This window comes from Colletotrichum navitas (genome assembly GCF_030913465.1).
Source record: "Colletotrichum navitas strain CBS 125086 chromosome Unknown LY79scaffold_143, whole genome shotgun sequence".
In the NCBI taxonomy this organism is placed as follows: domain Eukaryota; kingdom Fungi; phylum Ascomycota; class Sordariomycetes; order Glomerellales; family Glomerellaceae; genus Colletotrichum; species Colletotrichum navitas.
In genome coordinates, this window is record NW_026850689.1 from 46591 (window position 1) to 70729 (window position 24139).

The window sequence follows — 24139 nt, forward strand, 5'->3', positions numbered from 1 at the left end:
GAAATCGAGAAAAAACAGAGCCTGAACATGACTGCATATAAGGCAAGGGCTAGGAGGAGCAGAGATAAAAAACCAAGGTATTAGCGCTCGGATTAGGGAAACAGTGAAGGATAGATTTTGTCTAGGTCACTAAAATAGTGTAATATCTTGAAAACAGTAGTCTTCGTTCTACAAGAGTGATAAGAAGATACAAGACGTAGATATTACAGCTTATAATCTAACAGTAGGATTTCTGCTAATAGTATAGCTAGGGTCAATACGTAGTAACAGTAGCTTATATAGCTTTTGTTAGTAAATTACTAGAGTTAGATACTAAGAGGTATTTAGAGAGTATATTATAAAGTTAATTACTAAAGAGCTATAGAAGTCTATCTCTAAGTGTGTCTAAGTTTATCTTATAAACAAGTCTATAATTCTATTAGTATACTATTAAGTAATAGCTTACAGTATATACTAGAGAGTTATAGTAGCCTATATTAATAACACTATAAACCCTTAAGTAAAAAGTCTACTACTACACTAAATACTATACATTAGATTTAGTAGGTTTCTAGTGTTAGCCTTATACTTTTACTCTAGAGGAGTAGTTCTATCTTATTATAGATGTTATAGGACAACTGCCATATACTATAGATAGACAACAGAGACAGTAGATAACTCTATAGGCACATAAATGGACATATGTCTATAGAGTATACATCCTATTGCCTAATGCCTCCTACTAGGGGAGCTAACCTGAATAGACTATCTATATGTATACCTATCTTTTGTCCTATGTTAATTATTTAGCTCCTTGTTATTACTTGTCTTGTTTTACTGTTCTACTATTACACTTTGCCTTTGCACCATGTTACTTTATATTACTATTATAGCTAAGCTTCTCCTATTAGATCTATAACAGCTAGTAAGAAGGCTATACTAGTAGAAGCGAGAACTTTATAAAATATCCTAACTAATAAAGTTTACTATAGTTAATATTAGAGAAAGCTTAATATATCTAATGATTACTACTAGTAATAGTAAAAGAAACTTAGTAGTAAAAAGAATTTATAGTACTATATTAAGTATAGAGGTATTTAGTAATATAAGACCTATAGATATTGCCTTATACCCTAAAGGTTAGGAGATTTACTAACTTTATAGAAATTAGTATAGTATTCAATGTCTAGTAGTATTTATCTTATATAATCTAGATATAAAGCTTATTAAAATAGTTACTTTAAATCTCGAAAATTAATATTTACTGTCTAGAGGCAAGGAAAGCTTATAAATAGACTAATTAGAGCATCACTTAAATAGACAAGAGACTACTATAATCTACACTACATATGCGTAGGGCAAGATTTAGGCGCTGTAAGCATCTAGGGAACTTATACTCTGTGTAGGTAAACTAAAATAAAAGAATGGGTTCTCTAACCTCTAGGCGGATCTCTAGGAAGGGGAGGAGAAGCTCTCTAAGCCAGCGCAAAGAAAGGTGTAGAAATTCTTTTCTAATGCAGCCATTGGTCGCTTGTGGTGATATTTTATAGCATAGCGCCTTTAATAACCTCTATAAATTATTGTTGCAGAAGTGTGCTTGGGGTTAAGCGCCTAAAATTACTGCTAGAGGTTGCAGCCAAGCGACGTCCAGATGATAATATCGAGTTGAAGTCTTGCCATTACAGGCTTACTCTTGCTGCTACAGGCTGACTGGTGGAGATAGATAAATGTAACATTACATAACCACTTCCTAATCTACTTGTTTGTCTATACTATGTAATGATATAAAAATATGAAGCTGCCCTAATTGAACAAGAATACATAGCCCCTTACGGTCTACTCCTGTAGCCGCTAATCCACGCTATGTCAGACTATCCCAGCACATGTCATGCCTTATGACCCGCCTATACTATACTGACCCAGCTTAAGCTGCCTTTTGGCTCTACCGCCGGCTCTGATAAATTGTGTGTCTGTGTGTATGCATATGCATAGGGTACTGAGTCAGGTAAGTAACAAGTCCATAATAGATAATATAGATCTAATTTATATACCTAGAGATAACTCTTGTGTGCTAGATTTATACTGAATATATAACCGTAATAAAGTATTTTTCCTAAGAAAAGCAAAGATATATAAGCATATTTACTTAACAAGGGGGTTAAGAATTATTAGATTATTTTTTCTACATAAATATTACCAAGTAATATTAGGCAGTAAAGTAATTTTAATACTATATGGCGTTACCGACTGTATAAGAGAAGTAGAAAGTAGGGATAGAGGCAGCTGTAGCTAAGCTCCTACTATAGGGAAAGTATAATAAGCCTAACCTTTCCACGCTCTTGATGTCCTTCTTAGATACTACAATAACAATAACTACAATAATAATTACAACAACAACTACAGCAATAATCACGCTCTAAACTTATAATGAAGCTCTCTGTCGCTATTCTTCTTACTGCTGCTACTTTTGCTGCAGCAGATGTCTGCCAGTAGGCTATATAATCTATATTATTAAACGCAGACGTATATACTAACAGTACTTATAGATGTCAAATCGCCTCTAATGGAGAATATAAGTCCTCTTCTTATCATACTGAACAAGCTTGCGATAGTGGAATGGGAATCAATCATGATATTGGTCACAAGAGCGAATGCCATACTTACAATCATGTTACCACTAAGATGTGGATTGAGGTACGTGAAATAAGATTGTTAATAAGCCGTAACTAACAGCAATTAGGCTTGCAAGAAGATAGGGGCCGCTCATGGAAAATGTTAAAGCGTAGGGAGTACTTTATCTAGATTGATGTTAGAGGAGGCTAGAGTAACGTAGGGCTGAAGTAGGATAGCGCAGCTCTATATAAGGGATTTAGAGGATATTTAGTAGGGTTAGATTTCAGCTTTATTAACACCTTTTTTGGTTACCTATTAACAACCTTGCCCCACATCCAAACCATCCGAGAATGCCGCATCATCAACACCATCACCTTTTTCAAACTATTACAATAATTGCTATATATCGCCAAAAAACGCCATTTTCCAGGATACCTTCTTCAGCCCATCATAAAGCAATACTCCTAATTCGAGCTTCAACGGGCCCTTCTAGACGTAGATGCTGGAATGGGTATCCGGGCTGTTGCTCGTGTAAGGGGTATACCATATTACCCAACACTTCGGCATCAATACCACGGCAGGCGAAGCAAAAATGCTGTCTATATCCATATGCAGCAATTATCCTAGTCACAAGAGGATAACATGGCTGCCCATATATACCCTCAAGATTCCCTTAGGAAGGCCCTTACCCATCAGCAAGTGAAGGGACTGGCAGAGCGTATGATGGGCGATGGGCAGCAACTCATAGTGAGGAAGTGAATGGCTCGATTCCGGCAGCAAGACCCATCCATCAGAGCCTTTAGATCCAGAGGTAGATGCCTGGCGATGGGCAACCCATTCTTCCGAGGTTATCCATGAATTTTTCCATCGTCTGGCCAATATCCCTGTCATCCAGGGAACCCATCCATCCAGCCGATGGAATATGAATGGAACAGGCATTATGGAGGGCAAGGGAGATAATGGGCTAGTGCTGGGCTCTGCAGAATCAAGAGGAATACAGAAAAACAGCCAGGATACCGGCGATGGGTACCATCATCAAGTGTGTATCTGCTGCTAGCACCTCCTTGCCCCCCTTAATTATATATAAGGGCAAGAGTCTTCAAGATCGGTGGTTCCCACTCAGCTAATTCATCTTATCTAGATATGATAGATGGCACTTTGCAATCACTTATAATGGCTGGATAACTGAGAGAACTGCCCTCCAGTGGCTGGAGAAGGTCTTCATCCCAGGCACCCAGACAGAGGAGGCCAGACTGCTGGTTCTAGATGCCTAACTAAGCCATATATCCATTGACTCTATGTAGGAATACTGGTAGCATAACATCTATCTGTTATTTCTACCTCCACACTCCTCTGATGTCCTCCAGCCTCTAGATGTAGCTGTCTTCAGCCCATTAGCGCAGGCCTATCGCAAGGAGGTTGGATATATAATGACTGGGTTGTGGATTCAAGTATAGCTGGCAGAAGGGCATTTCTAGAGTGTTATTTCAAGGCCTGAGCAGCAGCAATAGCGATGCAAAACATCAAGGCTGGCTGGAGGGCAGCTGGATTATGGCAAGTTGCTAGGAGGCATCCCATATCTAACCCCATGATATCCAAGGCCCAGAAGGCCAGCCAGTCCAGCCAGCAGATTATCTAACCTAGTAGCCAACAGTGAGATGAAACCGTATCTATCGCCCCATGGTCAATCCCCCATCGATCTGCGGATCTACGGCATCAACTACGCCATTTAACCCAGCTGGGCCAGGATGGGTTAGATACCCATACTATTCGTCACCTATCTGGAAAGGTGCAAAAGGGGTATAATGAGCAGGCATCTAGACTGGCCCTTCTAGAAAGGCAAGTTAACGCGTTATAGGCCTGACTAGAAGATAAACGGTCACACAAGAGAAGAAAGGTCTCCCTATCGCCCAACAGCACCTCCGCCACTATAGAGAGTATCTAGCGGGGCCAGAAATATAGATGCTGGCTATATAGATAGTCTAGATAAATCCAGCGTATCTAAATTATTTAGCAAGGCCGAAAGTTACATATAGGTAGGCGGCAAGGCTAAGGAAATACGTGGTAATAGTGGTGTGTTGTAATGTCTTCACGACATTACGTAGCCTTAGAGGGACCTAACTAGTGACTAGAACATTTATTAATCTAGACTTACTGCCTAGATCTACTATACTAACATATATATCTATAAGCTAAAGTAGATAGTCTAGAACGTAGATAGTTAAACTATTTTCCTATAACTTTCTATAACTAAATAAGTGTATTATAATATAGTAGTAATAGCGGTGGTAATAGTGGCCCACAAGTAGGGTAGTTAAGTTAATCTTTGTGCTGCTCTATAGAGAATTAGGAAGCTAAGATACGCCTGTCCTTGTCCTCTAAATTTTATATCTTTGTTACTAATATAATTACAGTGTACTATATAAGTACTACTCTATTATTAATATTATTTCTACTCTATGTAGCCCTTATTATAATAGTATAATTATTTCTTAACCTTATAAACCCCTAGTACTAATGTATCTTTATAAACATCCTTTGTATCTTAGGACTACCTCTTCCCCCTGTAGTACTCTTAACAAAGTCCTAGTATATAACTAAGAGGATATAGTAGAATACAAGGTTACTTAAGTTCTTAATTAATAATGGTTAGCTAGGCTTAGTTCTGGTTACCCTAGTAGGCTTTAGGAAGGGTACATAGTTAGCCTAGGCAATGTCTTGTTTTATAATATAATTAGTAAGTTCTACTAACTATATTAGTTTATTAACAAAATGTTTTTAAGAGGACTTCAAATAGCTTTTCTAACTTATTAACCCTATTATTATATCTTAAAGTAATTCGTAACATAACAGCTTATTATATAAAGCTTAATTACTAACACAAGGCCTCTTGAGCCAGGAAGAGCATGATTTTGGGTTGACGAAAAGGGGCTCCAGCAACTTAAATCTCAACCTCTCAATTTCATTAGCATTGGCAACGTCACGCGTATTGATGGTAATGGCCCAGTCGAGGCCCGACTTCTCCGACGCGGCAAAGGATCGTGCCCCCGGGAGCGTGCCTTGCCGTCTGCTAACCGTTCGCCCACCTATGCCCCAGACGGCGTGGTTGCCGATGAACTTGGCAATGGTGCTCGCGCTGGCGGCGAGCGAGAATGCCGCATCGCATTCCTCTTTGATGGCCCCGTCGCCTCCGAAAACACTGGACACCTTCGCGTTGGAGGCCGGCCGCGAGCCATCGAGGCCGGTAAAGCGGGTGTCCTGGATGATGCGATCACTAACATGCTGACTGGCGGCTGTCCGAAAGACGCGAACATCCAGACCGCCAAGGATGTTCTTTTTCAAGAATTCAAAGTATGGTTGGCGACTAACCTGGCTCACGACGTAGCCCAGGACCATCGAGCCGTAATTCGAGTAGACATAACTTTTACCGGGCTTGGAGTCGAGAGGTTTCGCGAGCTGGTACTCAATAACATCGCGCAGAGATGCGGGACGCGCACTGTTGTAGAAGTATTGAGCAGCCTGGCGAAACTCGAATCCAGGATCGCCCGACCTTGCACGATCAAATCCCGTCTTTCCGCTGAGGAGATGGTCGATCGTTGTAGTGAAGGCCCGCCGATCTCTGGCTCTTTTGAAGCCAAGGAGTTTGTACACGCGTGTGGAAAGCTTCAGCTTCCTTGCCCGAATCAGGTTGTCAATGGCGGCATAGACAAACATCTTGCTCAGGCTGGCCAAGAGGAAAACGTCGTCTGGTTTGACGGGCGCGCGGTTGCTCTCGGCCCACGTATAACTGCGTTCGAAGATGATGGTACCCTTTTCGGCGCCCGCGACCTGGGCCTGGCGCACACCGTTCTTCTTCATCCATGCCTCCATAACGGCATCGAGTTTCGCCGTCATGGCCGGGTCGCCCGCCTTGCCCGTCACCGTCCACTTGCGGGCCTCAGGGACGTCGCTCTCGGCAAAGATGGCAGAGAACCGAGCATCCTGGCCGGTACCGGCGCCGTCGATGTGGATGGGATAGAGACGACCTTGGCGCTGCTTCGACTTCAGCTCAGCGTCCAGTTGGTCCGCAGTGAGACCGATCTTTGCCGCCCACGTGCCAACCGAGTCGCTAGCAAACTGGGGAGTGATTCGCTTGTCATCGGCGACGAAGAGGCGTTTCGGTCGCCAAAAGGTCTTTGTGAGTTCAGAGTCGTAGATTGCAGCGAACTCGCTAGTCCCGGCTGTATCGTAGAAGATGGTTTCCATCGCGGTGCCAATGTTTTCGTAGACAAGCACGCAGTAGCGACGATCGCTAGGGGTGCCGTAGGTGCTGTAGTCCTGAACGATGCCACTGATATTGGTCGCAGGGTGGAAATCTTGAGGGTTCGTAATGCCGCATTGCTGGCTCCATCTCCCAACGTTTGCCCTTTCCATGACTGCAGCAAAGACGGCACCGGTAGCCGGCCCCGAAGCCGAGACATGAGTTGGAACATAGCCTTTGGACTTCCACGAGACTATCCAAGTCCGGTAGCCATCTAGATCCGTGCCGGAAATCGTTACTTGGTCAGTGCCCTCCCGCTTTACCCACACTGCGGCGTATTTGTTATCAGGAGGGCTCCCATAAGAGCTGAGAGAAATTATACGGTAGCCAGAGGCCTTGAACGCCTGGGCATTGGCCGCATAAGTGGCGCTGTCGAGATTGAAGCGAGCCTGGACTGGTGGTAGTGGTGTAGCGGCAGCGAGTGAGATGGAGTATAGGCCGCAAAGGCTGAAGAGGGCAAGGACTGCGCGGAAATACATGATGATGTGCAAAGCAGCCCAAAGGCTAGCAAAAGACCAAGTTTAGACAGCAGGGCACGGCCAGTAAGATATTCTGGGATGAGCCGTGCAACAAGTGTTTAAACTGCCGGTGGATCCTACGCTTGTACATTGCTTTGCTCATGTACGAAGTATTAGCTGTTGGTGATGATACAGTGGGGTATCAAAGGTCTCAAGCCACCCTGTAGTATGCCACCTTGAATCTTTTTAGTGAATTATAGTGGAAAATACAGTAAGGCTAATTCTATCTTTTTCATTTTCTTTTTTTACTTCTCTTTTACTATATATTTCGCTGCTACTTTGAGTTAAAAATTAAAATAAAACCTCTACTGGTATATAAAAGGAAGTTCTATAACTATAAAAGTAAAAAATATAGCGAGCCGGGAGTCCCGACACCCTTAATTAGTGTTCGGGGTAGCCGATTAGCGAACATACCAGTCATTTCAGTAACCACCGCTTGATAATCTTATTTAGATTACGCATGAGTTGTTTCGCCCGAATCGAGTAAAGGTTCCGCGGGCGAAGCAGCACTTGAAATACCATTCAAGGAAGCAGATCAATCCCTACATCGGTAGCGGTTAACAGGCAGACACATTGCGGGTCTGCCCACGGGCCCCCGAAGTACCGCACTGCAACTAACATTAATTATATTAAAATAATAGATATATTTAGATATTCTAATTAGTTAATCTAGTTAATATAGGTCTACTACATCCTCTGCGTTTTTTTAGGGTTAACTAGACCACCTACCTACGCGTAATAACAGTAAGTTAATAACCTATTACTACTAACCTATTACTACTAACCTATTACTACTAACCTATTATTAACTATATTATTTATTACTAATTAACCCTTTACCTTATTATTATTATTTTCTTTATATTACTATAGTATTAGATATCCCTTTATTAACTACTAGTAAGGCTAACGTAATTAATATATTAGATAATAAAATTATAACTCTCTAAGTGCCTTTATTACCTAACTATAAGGATAATATAGTTAACTTTAACCTAGAGGACTTTTAAAAGAAGCTTAATAGTAAGAATATTCCTTTTACTAGCTTACCTACCTATTTAACTATTTACTTTATTAAGACTTACCTTATATATCCCTAAGACCTAGGCTAGCCTTATTATTATACTTAATAACCTTACTACCTACTATAAGTAATACTTTTATTTTACTAAGCCTATAGAGGTAGGTACTACTAAATTTAAATAAATATAGGCTTTTATTAGTAATTTCTTTAATTTAACTAAAGCTTAAGGCTATACCTCTAGTAGTACTACTACTACTTACTATTACTGCCTACTTTAGTTAACTAAAGCTAATAAGCCTTAAGGTAGTAAGGCTATAATAACTTATAATTATACTATATAAGTAGGCACTAATTACTTTATATATACTAAAGTTATTAAATAATAGATAAGTAACTTTACTATAATAGTAGTTATTTTATAAGTTAGCCTAGGCCCTTATAACTACTTACTTAAACGCCTTAATTAAATCTACCTACTATAGGGTATTAAAGACCTTACTACTAAGTAAGTTACCTTTAGTTATTTACTTACTAAAGTCTACTATATACTCTAAGGCTACTTTAGCTACTATAAGGCTATTAAGTAAACACTAGTAACTATAGGCAGCTATTAGCTTTTTTACTAGGCTATATATAACGTAGGCTACTACTAGCTAGCTATCTACTTTAACTTTTACCTTATTAGCTATAACTATTTATAGTACCTATAAGTTACTAAAGCTAAGGCTTATTACTATACCTATAACCTTTAATTTTAGTATTATATAGTCTAATATACTAATAAAGTAAGTAAAAGGCTTATATAGGCCTCTAAGGCTAGCCTTATATTATTATAATAATATAGCCTTTTTACTATAATAGATGCTATTTACTAGACTAACTAGCTTAGCTAGCTACTTTATATAGTTATAGTTAGAGATACTATAGGTAGCTAAATACTAGTTAGTTACTTTTTTACTAAAAAAGGTAATACTAATATTATTACTACTTACTTATATATATTAAAAGGCTAGGCTAACTAGTAGTTATATTACTTTTTTACTAATAATTTAGCTATTAAATAATACACTATATATAATACTTTTTATAGCCTTATAAATAGTAAGATAAAGGTATTATACTTCTTTTACTATATCTACTATAAAAGAACCTTTTACTATTATTTTATAAAACACTTAATTAGCCTATACTATATAATCTCTATATTAAAATATTACTATATAAGGCTAAGTTATTATAAATCTATTACTACTATAATAAAAAGTTTAATATATAAAGAAGCTACTTATATTAAAAATAACTAGCTACTAACACTTAACCTCTAGGCTAACTATACTTATAACTATTTACTACTACTACTTTAGGCTAAAATAACTAACTTACTTAAAGGCCTTTATAGCGTTATTAAGTATAGCTACTATTATATACTCTAGTAATTTAGCCTCTAAAGGTCTATTAAGTATATTAACTATATTAATAGTAAATACTTTACTACTACTAAGCTATACTTTATAAACTTTTATAGTAAAGTCCTTTATAAATAATAAGTCTTACCTTATCTTTTTTACCTACTTATACTTATATAAAAGTTAATTACTAGTAAACTTTATAAAGTAAAAGTAGCTACTACTAATAGTTTAGATTTATATTATAATATATAGGTAGGTAATAATAGGCTAGTATATAACTATAGCTTTTATAAGTAGTAGGTTTTACTTTACTAATATATCCTTTAATAGGCTATAACTAAGGATAATATTATAAGTACTTACTAGTAGTAATAAATATAAGGCTAAGGTAAAGCTAAGTATAAAATATATAAGGCTTATAAGGTATACTATATACTATATATAGTTAACTATAAAAGTATTCTTATCCCCTTTAGGCTTACTATTTAAAGCTATATAAAGGTTTTATTAAATTAATACTATTAATAAAAGAAGGCCTATTATAATAAGTAACCTAATTACTTTACTTAGTATATAATATAAGTAAAGAAGGCTATTATTTAGCTAATAAGTCTTATACTTAATAATTAGTAGTAAGGCACTTTAGTTAGCTATAATAGTTAATTTATACTTTTTAATATTATAGTAAGTAACCTAGTAAAAAATAAAAATATAAACCTTACTATTAATAAAAAGATAAATAGTAGTAATATAAAAGAGGAAAGAAATAATAGTTAATATAGTAGGTAGGTAAAGTGTTTATATATAGGTATAGATCTAGGTATATCTGTGCTAGCCCCCCTAGTATACCCCCTATACTGCCTTATTGGGTTTAATGCTGACTTCAGGAGAAATAGGTTGCTGCCAGGGCGAAAGTCCCTGAGGTACGCATGCGCACAGATGCCAGCCCCGCAATGTGTCTGCCTGTTAACTGCTACCCCTACATCAGCACTTCAATTTTGCATATGTGATTACACATGTAAGTGGACGTAAACATGGACGCCACGGGGAACAAGTACATTTGCTTGGCTTTAACTGTCTCTGCAACTCAGTCTTCGGATCCTGATAAGCTCCATGACTCATGTAGCTAATAGGCCATGGCATTGCCACTAAAGAAGGAGAGATAACAAGCTACGGGTCCCTGACTACTAATAGTACACGTTCTTTACAAGGTTTTGCTGCACCAAACGTTTATTACTGGGTTTCATGGTGGGGTTTTGAGTAACGCTGCTTGAGTAACTCTCACGGCTATTATGTAGCGGTTGGACCGCGTAGGACAGCCTCTAATACTGCGTAGTTGTTATAAGTGGCATGCAAAGTCAACAAGGTATCAAGGTAACCTAATTCTTTTTAAACAAGCGCCCAAAAGCGGTGGCTACAGGAATTTTCACTGCCACAACTTGCAGGAGAAGGCCAGCAAGATGTCTATCGCGATGCGGTGGTGGCGGCTCTCAATGCATGCAAGATTCTAGGTATGGAGCCCAGGAGGGGAACTTTGGAAGAAAGATCATTACCCCGATAGTTTATTAATTGCTGTTTGTTGTTCTGGTCATGCGGTACTAATTTTCTTCGCCTATAGCCAGGGCATTGCCGCGAGCGCGCACAGGGGCACCGCATGAGCCCGGAAATTTAATGATTAGCTTACTGGCCTCATTGATGTTGACCAATAGCTGAGCTACGTCTCGTTTGCAGCTAGGGACACTACTACTACGTACTCTGTTAAAATATATCATTTATACTTAAGCCACTACAGAGTCAAAGTCGTTACTAACTATATTTAACCCTACGCTATTCTTCCTGCTTCTACTTTACATTTCCACTGGCGACTATTATCTCTAGTCTTATTAATCTTTACCCATTAATTTACATTCTTAAATAAGATGTATTCTATACACTCACTGATTCTTTTCCTCTCGTTAATATGTAGCACGTTTGCTGCACCTATACCACCAACAACACCTTCGCCAGAAAACAACAACTTTATAACATGGAAACCACTTAGAGCTGGCGGTGGCATCTACAATGTCAAGTACTCAGAGCCTCTAGACCTTTACTATGTCTATACGCCTTACTACAAGAAATCTAAGTACCCAGTCACAGAACTACAGTTCCCAAAGGATAACAAGGAGGAGCTCAATATTATTCAAGCCTGGAATGCCTTGGAGCAACCCCACCCAAACGGCAGCCCACGGCTGCGGTTATCTGACATAATACAGGCTGTAGCTGAAGAGCAGGCACACGTAGATCTGGGTTTACTTAACTGGGTTCGCGTAGACTATGTTCTCAACAAGCAAACACTCAGTGTTATAGACGACTTCTTTGCCGATTGGAAAAAACTCAACAATAAACCGCATCCACCCACAGTTACCGTTAAACCATCCAGCTCGTTCTGGCCAGCCTTCAACAACACACCATTTGTAAAGGCAGTCAATTACGCGCTTGAAAAGAAGAATAGAATGGTAGTGTCTGTATCAATTATATCAATCAATCGCTACAAGAAGGACTTATTGTTCAGGGTAGGGCCAAAGCCACGCGGGCGCTAGTACTAGTAGATAGGTTAAATTTATTACAGGTTAAGCCGACAAGGCACATGTGCCTTGGCATGTGTGCTGTTATGGTGTCTGATAATTATAAACGCGAGCAAAGCTAGAAAGATCTTAATCCTGATCTATATGCTTCGTCATTTCCTGCTGCATCCTGCCGGTAGCAATTAAAACAATGCAGTATTTGTAACCCATGTCGTCAGATTAAACTTCCCATCATGGAAACCGTGACGCGGCTCACACGCGACGCCATCTCTATCCCTCGGCCCGAAATGGCTCCTCGAGACCAGGAGACGGGTCCAGTCCAACTGCTGCTAATAACAGAGGACCAAGCACTAAGGCCAGGTGCTAGGGGTATATAGTAAATACAATTTTGTAGGATGTATAGAAGCTGCCTCAACGATATAAAATAGTGTTATAGTAGGCTCTAGTTTATAAGTTCCTCTATACTATATATATACTATATAAACATTTAACCCTATGTCTTTATAACTATAGATAGTTGGTTAAGTCTATATAATAACGCTAAATGAGTTTATTCCTTTTGAGATAAAATTATTTACAACGGTTATATATTAAGGGCTATGTTTAATGGACTTATTATCTCTACCTGGATTTTATCTTAAAGACTGGGTCCTACTTAACTCTCTGTTAAGCCTCGCTTGTTAGGTTGCCCTACTAGGACAGGAGGCAATGATGCTATGTCGGTGGTAGATGGGATACATCCTTTACTACTTTGAGACACTGTCCAAAAGCCGTTGACTGCCTCTGTACTGTAGTGTATTTAGCTTGCTATCTACTTTTGTGCTTACGCTGGAAAAGAGCTTAGGTGTTTAGGTTAATAGCTGATTTCCCCTCTCTTATAGTGCTACTAGGGGATAGATCTAGCCTTTTTGTTGCCTAGGGAGAGGGTGCCTACTGCTCTAGCTAAAGGATAAGATAAGAAATAAGATTATATCCTAGCCTCTTGTAAATTCTTCTACTTTTATAAGCCTAGGAAAACAATCTTCTAATAATAGAAAGCCTACTAGAGATAAACATTTCCGCTAGTGCACTATTTCTTGCCTATGTTGCTGCCTAAGCAGTTAGCCTAGAGCTATCTAAGACTAACCCTCTAGAGTAAGCCTTTTCTTTGTATATAGCAATATTACTAGTATTACCAGTACTACTAGGCTTACTTAAAACTACTCTTTAGTCTATACTCTGACAGCTATTTTAAGTAATTAGTTATAGAGGTATCCCTCTTAGAGTTTAGTTAATAAGCATAAAGACAGTAATTTCTATAAATTTCTACTAATCTAACTTATATAATTCCTTACTAGCTGGTAGACGCATTGTGTTGTAGTCAGATCTGAAACAGCTGCTAGGAGGGCTGTGTCACTATCTTTTATTTATTTCTATTTTATATAAAATTATAGCACTTTCTTAAGGGGAATTAATAGGGGCGCACTGTTCTTATAGACACACTACTATTTGCTTTTCTAATTACTTTAAAAAAACAGTATATCCCTATAAAGACAGTAAAGGTAATTACACTAATATAGCTATTCTAACATAGAAAGGGGGACTTTTTATAGCTATAAAAAGGACCCCCCTATAGAGCCTATTTCTTACTGCCTTAATAGGCTACAATAGGCCACCTTAATAGGCTACCTTAATAGGCTACCTTAATGGGCTGCGATGGGCTGCTGCGATGGGCCGCTGCAATAGGCTACCTCTTGTAGGCCTAGTAGAATTTAGTTACACTAGAAATAATTTTTTAAACTAATCAGAAAAGGAAACAGTGTTACATCTATAAGACTGGTGCGTCTGTAATAACTCCTGGTGCATCTGTATTAATTACCTTTATAAGATATCCTGGTTTTTAAACTAAAGTATTAAGTATTAAAAGTGTTAAATATACTAAAAGTAGATATAAAAGTAGTACCTCTTAGTCTCTAGTTAGCTGTAGGTTAATTATAGGGTAGTTTCCCTATAGATTCTTAGTGGTTTCCTCTGCTGCTAGGGGAGTATCCCCTGCTATAGTCTTGTAAATCTATATATATAGGACACATTAGATATTTATATTTATATTAAGTTAGTATAACTGACTAATTCACTATCACTTTAAACACCCTTGTACATAACAAAATTTAGGCAAGGAGGTAGTATATAATAATTTCTTTTTTTTCTTTTCTAAATATATATTTAATTAAGCTCTGCTAGCATAGGCTAGAGGGTTTAAAATATATACCCTAAGAATTACCTACAATCTTATGTACTTTACATAGCAGCTACACACCTTCCACCTTTATATACCTCTAAGTTAAATAGCAAGATGAAGTTGTCCCTCTTTATCCTTATTACTACCGCTGTACTTAGAGCACACTCGCATTGTTGGTATGTTATCTGTAGACGTTATTAATTCCTCTCTAAGTTGACTAAGGTGCACCGTTGACTACAAATACAATGAGTACTATACAAAGAGAGCTTGCCGGAGGTATGGTAACTACTTCCTAGGCCAAAATAGCCCCGCCCAGTGCGCCAGGGGTCTCATTAGTCGTGCCGGAAAAGAAGATTGGAAGGAGGTAAGTTGTTACAGAAGTGCAAATGTTATAGGACTTCACTAATTTTCTTGATTAGAAATGTCATGCTGTTGGAGCCGATACAGGGCGATGTGCACACTGGTAAACTAAATATTATAATCTAAGTGACAAGGAATACAGCCCTATCTAGGCAAAGCAGGACAGAGGCGTTGCGCCAAGACGTAACTAAGGCTCTTTCACTTGAAGTCAGCACCGGATATTCATACCAATACGTCAGCTGACAATACTAACAAAGGGAGCTAGCATGCCTGCGCGTCTTTTGACCTGCCAGGAACTGCTTCCTTGGAAGGGGGAAGGAGAAGGGGCGGTACGGCTCGTGGCCGACGGGGCGCCTGTCAGGCGTAAGTCAGGCCGGGGGTTGTGTGGTGTCTGTTCTGAAGACCTATCTGTCTAGGGCTGCTGTCTATACCCTGTTCGCAGTCATGCTGTAATTGTGTGTGTATGTGGTACTATTGTTGGTATGGGAGACCATCGTGATTGCAGGCGGGTTTGTGTGTGCCTTGCCGCCCCCCCTGCGCTATGGGACTAGGGGATACATAAACCTACATACATAGTACAGACTTCAAGGTCACTAGCATCTAACATTAATCTACCCAGCCCTCCCCCTACAGATAGGCTAGCCGCATCATAGCCATACAAAGCATACAAACAGCATGGTTCATGGTTTATGATTCGTATAAATAGGCCTCCATCTGTAATATCTTTGTTTTTTCCCTAGAAGTACAGTACTGAGCTTCTTTAGAAGTAAGGATTCCTGTCTCAAGCATGGTGCACAGACGGCAACTCCGGAAAGGGGGGCGACGAGATTATCCCGTCCGCCCCATAAAAGATTAATTAACATCCTCGGGTTTCCCGTGTCAGCTCTATCCGTATAGCTAATATAGCCTATACGCATATTAGATAGGGGTAGACACCTCAGGCTTATTACATTCAAAACATGCTCTTATATAATATTAACGCAAACTATACTAAGTTATACTATAAAGCCTAATATATATCTCTTTAATGCTCGTAATTCAAATTTAAGTGTGTCTTTTACGTTCCAGCGTTTCTGTAGAGTATATGTATATATTATCAACCGCTAGCTACTTGCCTACTCACCTTAATCAACTCGCTAGCGCAAGCTTTCCTCCGCTACCCTCTAGTACACTCCTCTACCCTGTACAATGAAGTTTCGTCCCTTCATTCATGCCTTCGTTTGCTGGGCCCTTGCCCAAACAGTGGCATCGGCCAGGGTGGCAATTCTTCTCACAGACTCAAAGATGGACGATAAAGGTGCCGTTGCTGTGACGCTCCTCAAACGTGACGCCCAGGATGTCACGAAGCCTCAATATGATCGCGTCATTATGGTCTTCACGGCCGCGGCAGACCGCGTCAAAATTGCTCAGGGCATGGAAGATTATCTGGAGCGTGCCGCGAGACACAGTCCCGCTCTCCCAAGCGACTGGCGAAGCCGTACCACCTGGCTCCAGGCGGAATCCAACGTCCTGGGCGAAGCGGTACCACACGAAGGTTGGTACAGGCATCTTCCAAAACCTACATGGAATCTTCCTATCGCAACAGCCGATAGGGTCGCCGCGTCGGTTGCAAAGGCTGGCGGGGAGCCCTCTGTCGACATTTTCCAGATAGCGCCTTACGAGGACAGGGCCGTCTGGGAGCTCTTCAATAAGATACCCAACATCAACATTTACCACCTCTTCTACGGTTACAACTCCCGCCAAGGCGTCGCTAACGATCGATGGACCGCTGCGGAGAAGAAGGCCCTCTCCAAGAGGCAGGTTGAGTTCCACGCCACTCTCCAGCGACGACTACAGACCAAGCATCCCAGGGCTCGGTTGATCTTTACACAGAACCCCATCTCATTTGACGATCCGAGAGCCGGGTCTCAAGACCTGAACTGGTGCAGACGCTATTTCCCAGAAACAGATATCATGATGGCGCTCAGAGACCCATTCTGGACTAAACTAATCCTAAAGGCGAACACCTACGCCGACCGGGCGAGATTAAGAGGCGTACCTCACAACGAATATGACGATGCCTTCATGACCCGGGTCGTCAACGCTCGCCAGCAAGACAACTCGGAGCGAAAACACATTGCTACCATGCTGCGGAGCGCGGCCACGAGCAATACATTCAAGACGCAGTGGCCGAGGTGTAAGTGCCAAATGTTAAACTTATTGTTTGCCGGCGGTAGATTTGCTAGAGTTCTGATGCTGACTACTATATCGCAGCACATTATCGGGTGACCAACATCGGGATCCCCGAGTTCTCTGGAAAACCTTCCCCAACCCTAGAGCTTGGAGACGGGAACCATATAGCAGCCGTCTTGGAATATCTAGACAGCGAAGCCGGGCACTCTAGGGCCGGCAGTAGCGCAGTAGGAAAGCTCTTGCCAGCCATGTGCGACACTACTGAGGGGAATCCCGACTTGCCTCCTACTGTGAGGGTGGGAACTTCATCTGCGAGAGCGGATGAAGGCTGGGTTCTTACGGGATGCAATGTTGCAAAAGTCCGCACGTATATGGAGGGCCTTTTCAGGCACGGCAAAGGCCTGGAGCGGAGAAACAGGACGCATACATAAACGGAGAAATTATAGAAGTAATGAGCATAATCTCTAGTAGAGTATATATCATAAACTTATAACTTAATATAATATTAGTTCGTCAAAGTATACCTATATACTAAGCGCTTATATGTATATTAACCACTATACTTGTGTTCTAATATCCATTTCGACAGTTAAGGAGGTCAGTTTGTCTTTCTATAGCAACATAGGCCTCCAGAAGGTCCAACATTCTAGCCAGTTGCGCCTGCGCAAGTCTAGACAATAAGTACAGTAGGGTAGCAAAAGTCCAGCTAAATCCCCACCTTGCGTTGTAACTTTATACACATGTTAACATCTACCCCTCTATAATATCCCTTATTAATAAACCAAAATAGTAGATAAAACTACTAAAAAGTAGTTTTTACCTTATAAATAAACAAGGATTTAAGCTACCTAGGAATTAGGTGTTTCTTATAAGTAGATTACTAAAAAAGAAGGCTATTTACTATACTCTATATATAGTATTATTAAATATTATAAAATCTAGACCTCTAGTTAAAGTCTACCTTACTTTAGTTAGCCTTTTTTATTTATAAATCGGCATAAAAGATATATTTTTTAAGTTCTTAATAAATACCTTTTCTTGTTAGCCTAAAAGATTATTAAATATATTGTCTCTTGTGTTTAAAGTAGATATTAGTATAGTATTTTAAAAGTTATAATATTTAACACTATTATTCTTTATAATAGCTAAAGCTTACTCCCTAGATTACTTGAAAGTGTCTAGTCTTTATAAAACATTATATAAGAAAACCTTCTTTATATTTATAATAAGAATTAGGGTAATATCTATAGGTCTTAGTAACTACTAAACTAGTTACTAAGGCTCTAGTAGACCTACCCTACTATCTAGTTTTCTAGTAGTAGAGCCCTTATTATCTAGGCTCTATAAGCTTAAGTCTTATAATATACTAATACCTACTATTAAGCCTTACCTAGTTAAGTGTCTATAGCTATTATCTTATAATTCTTAAGCTTTTATTTCTCTTAAATAACTAGTATAAGTAAAATAAACTAAAATAATAATAAATATACTAATTACTTATTAATCTATTATTAATATATAGCTAATATAAATAAGTTATAGTTATTTATAGCTAAATACTTAATATACTTATTTAAAGGTAAAAACTAACTACTATTATTAAAAAAGTTTATATAAGGACTTAATTAAGAAGAAGTATAAGAAAGGTTACTATTATAAGGCCTAGATATACTAGACTTACTAGTAGTTAATAATAATACCTTTATTAATAAATAGTTATAAAGTAGTTAAAGTATTAGTATAATTATATAAAGCTAAAGGGTTTTAAATACTATATAAGTAATAATATTATACTTTTAAGAAACTATAAAGACTATAATTAAAAAACACTAAAAAGAATAAAAGTTTTATAAGTGCTTTTTATAAAAGCTTACTAACTAACTAGTATAGTAATCTAGTAAAAAGTAATATAAGAAAGCTTTATTTTATAACTATAGACTTCTAAAGGAAGAATTTATAAGTACTTAAGTAATAAATTAGCTTAATACTATAAAGGTAGCTAATAAGCTTTATTTAAAAAGTACTATAAAGTAATAAACTAAATAGACCTTATTAAAAGTAGCTTTATTATAATAAATATAAGAATATAACTATAAAAAAAGGCTTACTAAACCCTTAGTTAAAGATAACTTTTTAGTATTTATTTACTAAAAGTATATTAACCTAAAGGCCTAGGAGTAAGACTACTAGTAAAAGCTATAAAAAATATAAGTATATAGTAGCTAAACCTTTTTATAATACTTTACTAAGTAATAATAATATACTATAACCTTAGTACTAAAGATATAGAAGACTTAAAGGCTAAAATCTACTAGTATTTCTTTAGGTTACTTTACTTATTATAAAATAAGATAATTTAGTAAAAGGTGCTTATTATTTATATAAAGAATATAGTCTATAAAGCTAATTAACTATAGTTACTAAAGAACTAAAAATTTAGTAAAAGGTTATAGAAAAATAATAAGAAGTACTTTTTTACTACTAATAAGTACCTATAGAGGCCTTAGCCTAATATATATAGTAATATAGCTACTAAGGCTAGTATAGCTACTAAGGCTAATATAGCTACTATAATAAGGTTAGGTAGTATAGCCCTAGGAATTATATAGTAGTTAATCTAAGGGGTAGATTAATAGGTAGGCTACCTACCTATTAAAAAAGGGATTTATAGACTTAACAAGAGGTTAAAGTAAATAATTACTTATATATACTTATTACTATTAGCCTTAATACTCTATATAGAAATACACTAAGAAAGGGCAAGGCATCTACTACTTAATAAAGAAAAAAAAAATAGTAAAACATAGAAAAACTACCTACACTATAATAATGTCTAATAATAATAATATATATACTAATTAATAGGTCTAATAATTCTTAGACCTAATCTATAAAGATCTTAAAATAAAAGTATAAATTAATAAAGTAATTACAAAAAGAGTAAATCTTACTAAGTAAATAAAAGTATAGTAATAACTAGTAGTATATTTCTATATAAAGTAGTAAGGCTAATAATAATAAATATATATAAATACTTATCCCCTTTAACCCTTTATTAGGTTTATAAATCTTCTTTTAAATAAGTAAGTAGCCTTTTTATTAATTTATCCCTTAATTTAACTACTATATAATTTATAGGACTATACTACTTAACCTTATTATAATTATCCCTTAGACCTATTACCTTATCCTTAAGTAAAAGGCTTAACTAATTATTAGACCTAATAGCTAAAAAAAACACCTAAAGAAATAAAAAGAATTAAAGAATTTAGTACTTATAGTAGCACTTAAGTTACTTTAGTAGCTCTAGACCTTTCTTTACCTTTACCTTTATAATAATATTACTATATCTAAGTTTATAGCCTCTTATACTATAAGAGGTCTATAAAGCCTTCTTGTTAACTTAGTCTTATTTAAGTCCTTAATATTATTAAAACTAGCCCTCTTAGGAAGGTAAATATAAAAAGCTATAATAATATATATAATTAAGAGTATTAGCTTTAGTCTATTTTTATTAGTTAATATACTAATTTATAAAGGATTCTTAAGAGTAATAGTATATATCTAGGTTATTATATAAAGCTAGATATAGTAGGTAATAAAGGATAGTTAGGCTCTTATTAACTTTAAGGTTTTATACTTAGGCCTTAAGGTTCTTATTATCTAGAAGTCTAGGTAGTATATCTAATAATAAAAGATCCTCTTTATTATTCTAAGTTTAGGTCTATAAATTATTAACTAGACTTACTTAACTAGTTACTATAGGTAATATTAAAAAAAGATTATTATAAAATTTATACTTTAAGTATATAATAATATATAAAGAAAGATTTTTATATATATTATTATACTTATAAAAGTCCTTTAAAATAGTAGATATAACTTATAAGGTAATAAGGACTTATCTAGGTTTTATATAGTTCTTATTAAATTAGCTTATTTATAAGAATTTAAGAGATAATATACCTAAGTAAAAAAAGGTCTTAGTTTACTTTACTACCTAAAGACTATAAGTAAAGGTATTATTTTATTACTATATATTAACTATATATATACTTATTTTCATAATACTAAGAAGTTCTATAAGTATACTTAAATAGTAATACTATTACTAAAGTAATTTAATTATATTTATAAATAATAAACTATAAATAAAGGTCTAACTAGAATCTATAAAATAAACCTTACTATTAATCTAGTTAACTAAAACTAAAGCCTAGTGCTACCTTTAGTAATTAAAAAGAAAGATAAGAATATTAATGTTTATAATATTAAAACTAAGTAGAAAATTAATATACAAGGCAGTAGGATAACTAGTATATATATAACTAATCTAAATAACCCTGCCTAAAGGCCTTGTTGCTAGTGTACCCTAAGCGCCTATAATTACAAAGGTAACTTACTAACCTTTATCTAAAAAGATAATAATAATAATTAATAGACCTTAGTCTAATTAAGGCTAAGGTATATTAATTAGATATATATTATTAATTAGTAGCTAAACTTAATTAGTAATACTATTATTACTAAGTAGTATAGAACTATATACAAGAGGTCTTAATGTTTAGTTATATAGTTATATAGAGGGCATAAAGCTTAACTAGGCTAAAAAGGCCTAATTAGGTATATAAGATTAAAATAATATCTAGAATTAGTTATATTACTATTAAAATAAAGTTATAATTAAAGGTAAAAGTTAACTTATAAGTGTTAAATTCTATATTCTATTTATCTTCTTACTCTTAATAAGTATTTAATATTTTAATTAGGATAATTAAGGCCCTATAGGCTAAAAAAACACTTATAAAAACTACTTAAAGAAAAACCTAAAATCTTACCTTATTCTAATTATCCCTTATTCTTTTTTTCTTATATCTTATATCTAGTAAAAATAAAAGAATATAAAAATCCTTGGGGGTAGTAATATAACTATTAAGTTCTTTAAATCTCTCTCTAATATTCTTTTTTTCTTAATTAGGTTAATTTTACTTACTTATAGTAGTATAAGCTATAACTTAATATACTAGGCTAATTCTATTCTTTCTCTTATTCTACCTCTTATTATACCTTATTATAGGCCTAGTCCTAGACTAGTCCTTGTTTATATTAAGTATAGCCTTCTTAGCTAAAGGCTATAGTAAGAAGTAAAAATAAGGTCTAGGGCTTTATTTCCTTTACTACTAGTTTATAAAGGCTAAGGAATATACTAATATAGTTATTTTTACTATAATAAAGAATACTTTTTAACTTTTATTTCTTTAGTATAGTCCTTTAGCTTTCTATATTTACTAAGGTAATAGCTAAAGTATATTATTATTCTTTTACCTTTTAATATATTATTTATACTATATTAGTTAAGGTCTTAAAGATCTTAAGGTCCTTAAGTACTTATAGTTAAAGCTACTTTATTTATTTCTCCTTAGGGCTACTTAGAGGTCTTTTTAGTGCCTAATTAAATAAAGGTAGTATACTTTTAGACCTTCTAATCTAGAGGTTAATAGCCTAGGCTTACTTTACTAATATTATCTAGACTTATTTCTAATTCTACTAATTAACTATTACTAGGGCTTACTTAATATCTTTAATCTTTACTATAGTCCCTTAACTTTCTTACTAAGAGTATAACCTCTTAAATATACTAATTAGGTCTATAGTAGCTTTATTATAGTATTTAGGTAACTAAGAGCTAGCTAAAAGAGATAAGAACTTTAGTAGTAAAGATATTATTTACTAAGGCTTTAGTAAGGATTCTTTTTACCTTAGGCACTAAAGGGAGAACTATTTAAATAATAGGTTTTAAGAGCTATTAACTTAATTAAGTTAAAAGATATTAGCTTTTAGCTCTAGAGGTAGCTATAGAAATAGTTTCTTAAGTTAGGTCTTTAGCTATAAATAAAAAGTAGTATTATTAAAGGCTAGTATATTCTCTAGGTCTCTTATATTAACCTTAAGTTTAACTTTATTAACTTTTTATAGCCTAATTAGCTTGTTTTACTTATAGTTAATAAGATTATATATATTCTCTAGAGTTCTAAAAATAAAATATTCTAGAAGTAGTATTAGCCTAAATAGTAATAAGATTATCTTTTATTTAGGGGTAGGCTTAGATAGTTTTAGGGGTTTAACCTTAATAGTGTTATTCTAATTAAGGCTAAGGCTTCTTTACTAGTATAACCTTTAGTTATAGGTGTCTAGAATAAGCCTAGGCTTAGGTTAAAGTTATTTTTTACTATAGTCCTTAGGAGGACTAAACTCCTAGAGGATTTATTATTACTACTATATATTTAAGTAGCCTATAATTATTCTTTACTATAGGTTTTAACTTAACTAGGTTAAAGTAGTAAAGATATCTATAATATTTTCTTTAATATAGTATTATAAGAACTTTACTATATATAACTTAGATATAAGGCTTATAAGAAGATATAACCCTAACCCTAACCCTAACCCTTATTATAATATTACTATAAGGGATATAAAAATATATATATATAAGGATATAATAGTTACCTATATAGAGATATACTCTATATATAACCTAATAGACCTATATAGACCTATTAAGAGTTACTCTCTTAGAAGTGCCTTGCCTCTAAGAGTATTAACGCATTAATAAAGTCAACAAGGTTAAGGTCAAGGCAACAATATAATACAGCCTAGGGTACTTTAAACAAGGTTACCTAACTTAGGTAAAACAAGTAAAACTAGATCTAGTAAATCTATAATAATATTAGGTGCTAAAGGTAGAAGGCACTAGGGGACTACTAGCTATAGGGCTATAACTAGGAAAACTATTATCTAAGGGTTATATAAAAGCAGAGTTTATAAGAATAAGAGAATTAAGAAAAAGTAGATTAAAAGATAGTTATAATTAACCCCTAACTACACTATTTATAGACTTCTTTACTTAGTACTATAATACCTCTAATATATTTTAATCTTTACTTATCCCTAGGTGTACTAACTATTAGAGCTATAA

General features: G+C 35.8%; 4 protein-coding genes across 4 annotated transcripts; 2 read left to right on the forward strand and 2 right to left on the reverse strand.

The window, feature by feature from the left end:
• Window positions 1-5460: 5460 nt before the first annotated feature.
• LY79DRAFT_528914 (penicillin-binding protein) lies at window positions 5461-7371 on the reverse strand (the record flags this gene model as incomplete). Its single annotated transcript, XM_060556072.1, has 1 exon — window positions 5461-7371. One exon carries the CDS (start codon window positions 7369-7371, stop codon window positions 5461-5463), a length of 1911 nt encoding a protein of 636 aa, XP_060407555.1.
• A 764-nt stretch (window positions 7372-8135) lies between these two features.
• On the reverse strand, window positions 8136-11090 carry LY79DRAFT_584824 (uncharacterized protein; the record flags this gene model as incomplete). The annotated part of the gene is made up of 15 exons (XM_060560435.1): window positions 8136-8139; window positions 8196-8209; window positions 8251-8267; window positions 8695-8716; window positions 8791-8833; window positions 8885-8907; window positions 9112-9125; window positions 9427-9443; window positions 9469-9502; window positions 9818-9825; window positions 9989-10002; window positions 10207-10237; window positions 10326-10334; window positions 10514-10536; window positions 11052-11090. The coding sequence occupies 15 exons, from the start codon at window positions 11088-11090 to the stop codon at window positions 8136-8138; spliced, it is 312 nt and encodes a 103-aa protein (XP_060407556.1).
• Window positions 11091-11340: 250 nt separating this feature from the next.
• On the forward strand, window positions 11341-12935 carry LY79DRAFT_584825 (uncharacterized protein; the record flags this gene model as incomplete). Its single annotated transcript, XM_060560436.1, has 3 exons — window positions 11341-11354; window positions 11810-12341; window positions 12924-12935. The coding sequence occupies 3 exons, from the start codon at window positions 11341-11343 to the stop codon at window positions 12933-12935; spliced, it is 558 nt and encodes a 185-aa protein (XP_060407557.1).
• Window positions 12936-16230: 3295 nt separating this feature from the next.
• Window positions 16231-18323, forward strand: LY79DRAFT_663761 (uncharacterized protein; the record flags this gene model as incomplete). The annotated part of the gene is made up of 4 exons (XM_060562849.1): window positions 16231-17164; window positions 17242-17450; window positions 17670-17678; window positions 18306-18323. Exons 1-4 carry the CDS (start codon window positions 16273-16275, stop codon window positions 18321-18323), a joined length of 1128 nt encoding a protein of 375 aa, XP_060407558.1. The 5' UTR covers window positions 16231-16272.
• Window positions 18324-24139: the final 5816 nt, after the last annotated feature.